This window comes from Gouania willdenowi, chromosome 24, assembly GCF_900634775.1.
Source record: "Gouania willdenowi chromosome 24, fGouWil2.1, whole genome shotgun sequence".
Classification (NCBI taxonomy): domain Eukaryota; kingdom Metazoa; phylum Chordata; class Actinopteri; order Blenniiformes; family Gobiesocidae; genus Gouania; species Gouania willdenowi.
Window position 1 is genome coordinate 692,036 of NC_041066.1, and position 5,198 is coordinate 697,233.

General features: G+C 31.2%; 1 protein-coding gene across 1 annotated transcript; it reads right to left on the bottom strand.

The window, feature by feature from the left end:
* Window positions 1-238: 238 nt before the first annotated feature.
* On the bottom strand, window positions 239-4,987 carry LOC114458032 (uncharacterized). The gene is made up of 4 exons (XM_028440273.1): window positions 4,917-4,987; window positions 2,601-2,915; window positions 491-772; window positions 239-420 (listed from the first exon to the last, which is right to left on the bottom strand). Exons 1-4 carry the CDS (start codon window positions 4,960-4,962, stop codon window positions 239-241), a joined length of 825 nt encoding a protein of 274 aa, XP_028296074.1. The 5' UTR covers window positions 4,963-4,987.
* Between the last annotated feature and the right edge of the window lie 211 nt (window positions 4,988-5,198).

Consider the following 5,198-nt stretch of genomic DNA (forward strand, 5'->3'; position numbering starts at 1 on the left):
GTTTAGTAAGAAGCTGGTTGGTTATAAATATACTCACAGGAACACAATCTTGATCTTGAACATCTGTAACAAAAAAAAAGACATTTCTGTGATTGGAATTGAATCAAAAACTGGTTATTGATGTTATAACTAAAGTCGTACAGTGTTGATATGATTCTCAGCAGCAAACAAACAGAAAAGAAGAGTTTATCCTTTCATAGTTTGTCCTCTCTGAGTCACAGACCTTTATGTTCTGTTGTCATAGGTTTTTAACTAAATCTTTGTAGAGATACACACCTTCTGCTGCTCCAGTCCTCCTCCTGTATTTAATCTGAACAGTAGTAACAATAACAACCAGGATGATCAGCAGGCAAATCTTTGCAATGTTGAGGATGAAGATGATCTTGTTTGGAGTCGAATCAGACGTTAAATCAACTGCAGCTGAAAACAATGAAGAACATATAAAGACAGTGTTTACATGTTAAAGGTGAGATTTGATTGGTCGTCCTACCTGTAGACACAAGTGTGTAGTCAGCAGAAATCTTCACTTCATGGTTTGTAACAAACTGGCAGGTGTATCTTCTGCTGTGGTTACTCTGATGTGTTATCATCAGATCAGAAACACATGTCTTCTGTCTACTATAATAGACTTCATCATCATCTTGCTTCAGTTCATCTCTCTCCTCATCCAGCCATCTCAGGATGCCTTTTACACAATAGGGGTATGCGTACCCCCACAGAGTGCACGTCAGTGTGACTCCTCCCACTGGATCAGTGCTTTGATTTGCTGAGACTGAGGAAAATGTGAAAGAATCCAAATAATTAAATGAACAGTGATATTTGTGGTCAGTACCAGGGTTGGTGTCAATTACATTTTTCAGTTACAATTACTGTAAGTTTTTAATTACCCATGTTCAATTACAATTGATTTGCAAATACAGTGTCAAGCATTTTTCCAATTACAATGGAATTCCATTTATTTTTTATCCTCATGAAGTCAATTACAATTATGTTCTCAATGACTAAAGTTCAATTACAATTAATCACAATTACTGAGCCTGTAATAAATAAGTTAATAAAAGTTAACTTTCCTCTTGTGTTAGCTTCCTGTTAGCATCTCTAATGATAACTGGTTTAGGACCAGTTATTGGCACATCTAAAAAAGCAGTGAACCAGTGCAACCACAACATACAAATACCAGAATTACAAATATATTATGAATTATATAAATAGAATTATAAATACATTAATAAATATCAGAATTATAGATATATTATGAATAGATTATATAAATAGAATTATACATTTAACAATACCAGAACCACAGATATACTTATAAATCCCACAAATGCAAATGTATTTACACATATGTACATATACACATAACACATACAGTATATATAAATGTTTACAATACATTTAGAGAGTAGTGTGTTGTCATGGTTGTAAATGTTGTCAATTACGATTACAGTGGCCAGGAATTTTTCCAATTATCCTCAGAAAGTCAATTACAATTACATTCTCAATTACTAAATTCCAATTACAAAGAATCAAAATGACTGAGCCTGAAATAAATAAGCTAATAAAAGTTAACCTTCTTCTTGTGTTAGCTTTCTGTTAGCATCTCTAATGATAACTGGTCCTAAATCAGCTGTAAAATACACTAAAAACAAATATCTATCATCTCATTTATTTCATATCTATTGGTTACCTTGTTAGGTTTTATAATCAATGAAAATATAGGTTTTAATATTTTTAGTGTGGGCGTCTGAGACTTTTATGTGTCAGTTTACCTTTAGATTTATATATTTTTTAATGGTAAAATGTGGTAAAGCTTGATATGAAACATATTTTATTAATTGTTAACTACATATGTGTAGAACTGTACATAGAACTGTAACATGGTTCCCCAGTTTTGTGTTAAATTACAATTTACAATTTTTATAGAATTTTCATTGCAATTGCAAATACAAAGTCAATTATCTGAACTCAATTACAATGTAATTACAATTACAACAGCAACATTTTTTTAAATTACAATTAGAATTATGACATAATTGTAATTAATTATCAATTACGCAATTACAATTAGAAATGACCCCAACCCTGGCCAGAACTGATAACAGGACTGCTAAATCTTTACTTGTGACTAAAACTTAAAAAATAACTACTGTTGTCATCTGTCCTAGAGCTGTTCAACTAAAGAATTAGTGAGAAAATAGAGGAAAAACCCTCCCTAATTACCATGAAAGTTCTATAAAAATATCAATTATAATTTAACATTTGTTACAGTTCTATGTACAGTTCTACACATATGTAGTAAACAATATGTTTCATATCAAGCTTTAGCACATTTTACCATTTTAAAAAAGAGGTATAGTAACACAGAAAAGTCTCAGACGCCCACACCAAAAATAATAAAACCTATGATATCATTGATTAGGAAGTAGAGGAAAAAGCCTACATTGGAGTGTGTTGAACTGGTGGAGTTTCTACATGTGATTCCTCAAAGCTTCAGTCATAGATCATATTTATCTGTTTGGGTCTGAATGTGACTTTCTCTGCATTGTTCATTGTCGTAGTAAATTTAGGAACAGCTGCAATAATGTCATGTTACTCACGTGTTAAAATGTTCAGAAACACATTTGTGTAGTGTCCATATGTTTTCCCATAGTAACAGATGTAAGCTCCTGCGTCCTCAGAGGAGATGTTTGTGATGGTCAAAGAACATCTACGGCCCAGACTCAGTTTAGCAGCTTGAGGTGAATCTTCATTAATCTGTCCATCACTAACAATGGTATCAATAGTAGTAAACATGTCTCTGTCGTACAGCCATTTAATGCTAGAACATGATGTTTCAGATGAATTCACACTGTTACAGGACATGATGACCTCATCTCCAGCTCTGTGATAGATGCTGATGTCGTCACTGCTGCCTGCAGCAAAGAAACACAGAGCAGTCGTTATAAAGTTATAAAATAAAACAGGGATGGGGTCAATTATAATTATAATTGTGTAATTGATAATTTATGATAATTATGGCATAACTATAATTGTAATTTTAATTTTAAAAATCTGTTGCTGTTGTAATCGTAATTAAATTGTAATTGAGTTTAGATAATTGATTTTGTAATTGTAGTTGCCATGAAAAATCTACAAAAATTATCAATTATAATTTAACACAAAACTGGGGAACCATGTTACAGTTCTATGTACAGTTCTACACATATGTAGTTAACAATTATTAAAATATGTTTCATATCAAGCTTTACCACATTTTACCATTAAAAAATATATAAATCTAAAGGTAAACTGACACATAAAAGTCTCAGACGCCCACATCAAAAATATTAAAACCTATATTTTCATTAATTATAAAACCTAACAAGGTAACCAATAGATATGAAATAAATGAGATGATTGATATTTGTTTTTAGTGTATTTTACAGCTGATTTAGGACCAGTTATCATTAGAGATGCTAACAGAAAGCTAACACAAGAAGAAGGTTAACTTTTATTAGCTTATTTATTTCAGACTCAGTCATTTTGATTCTTTGTAATTAGAATTTAGTCATTGAGAACATAATTGTATTTGACTTTCTGATGATAATAATTAATTGGAATTTTTTTGTAATTGGAAAAATTGCTGGCCTTCTATTTATATAATCTATTATAATATATCTATAATTCTGATATTCATGAATGTATTTATAATTCTATTTATATAATTCATAATATATTTGTAATTCTGGTATTTTTGCACTATGTTGTGGTTGCACTGGTTCACTGCTTTTTTAGATGTGCCAATTCACACCTGTTTTACAGTCTCTGCAATTATAAATGTGATCGATATGTAAAACATCTATACTATATATCTCACAAGTCTCATAGTTTTTTATTGAATCATGTGACCCCCTCTGATCATGTGACCTAATCATCCCATGTATATATGCAGGTGTGTCAGAGCTGTTTCCTAAGTCTGATGAAGGGCTAAGGCCTGAAACGTTACTTTTGCTGGTGAAAAAGACATTTTTGGTGAGCATTACAGCTGTGCAGATCTATCACATTTCTTTCAAATGTTTCCTCAGCCTCAGATCTGTGATGTTCCTCTTTGTGGTGATCTCACTGAGCACGCCCAGAACGTCAGCACCGGATTTCATCACATTTCTCTGCTTTTTAAACTCACACTGGTGTTCAGACAGAACAACATAGAGACACAAAGAAAGTCAACCATAAGCAGTTTTTCCAATTACAATTCAATTACAATTATTATTAAACCTCAGAAAGTCATTTACAATTACAACTCAATTATGATTACAGCGACCAGCATTTTTTCATCTTTTTTAAAATCATATTTCCTCTTACACACAATACCTTCAGATTAATCTTTGTAAGTTTTTAAAATACATTATTTCATTTGATTTCCACAAATGTAAAAACTGAAAGTTTTTCATAAACTAAAAGAAGAAGAAGAGGAAGCTCCAAATAAAAAACCTTAACATAAATTTATAATTTTCATTCTGTGGCCCTAAATTAGGTCCATACTCCTTCATTGTGTTCTCCTAATCATTTTATACTGTTTGTTCAAAAAAATAAACTCATTTGATCAAAGTAATCACAACTTGAGTAGATTCAATTTTCTAACTTAAAACTGATGTATTTCAGCTTTTTGGGTCCATTATTATCTGACTGAAATAAAACTAACTTTAAACTAAGTTTTTTTTTTTTTTCTTTTTTCAAAATGAGCTCTGTTTTAAAATAAATATAACAATTTGCCTTTAAACTTGATATAAATTGTATTTGGTCAATATTCTCTAACCATCCATATGTTTTTAACACAGGTCTAGTTTTTTATCACTAATTTATTAAAACAAATGAAATCCAAAGCATCTACTCTGTTAAATGATAAAACAACATCAACAGAAGAAGAAGTTTACCTCCAAGCACGAGCACAAAGAGCAGAGTGAGCTGCAGGAGAAGCATTCTGCTGTAGATCAATGTTTCTAATGTTTCCTCACACTCTGATCTGTGAGTGCACTGAGCAAAAATATCATCTTATATCAGTGATGTCATAAAAAGAGGAAGAGGAGTTTAAATGGGTATAAAAAAAAAAATAATTAAAAAAACACATTATACAGTGATTCTAAACTAACGTCTCCTTTAAATAATGTGCTACAAACACAAGGCCAAACAGGATGAAACAGTTCAACTTTATCACC

Excerpts from the sequence above, each read along its gene's own strand:
- LOC114458032 (XM_028440273.1), bottom strand. The coding sequence starts at position 4,962 with ATGCTTCTCCTGCAGCTCACTCTGCTCTTTGTGCTCGTGCTTGGAG. Across the intron at positions 773-2,600 it reads GTTTCTGAACATTTTAACAC|TCTCAGCAAATCAAAGCACT; the intron begins GTGAGTAACATG and ends CATTTTCCTCAG. Across the intron at positions 421-490 it reads CTACACACTTGTGTCTACAG|CTGCAGTTGATTTAACGTCT; the intron begins GTAGGACGACCA and ends CATTGTTTTCAG.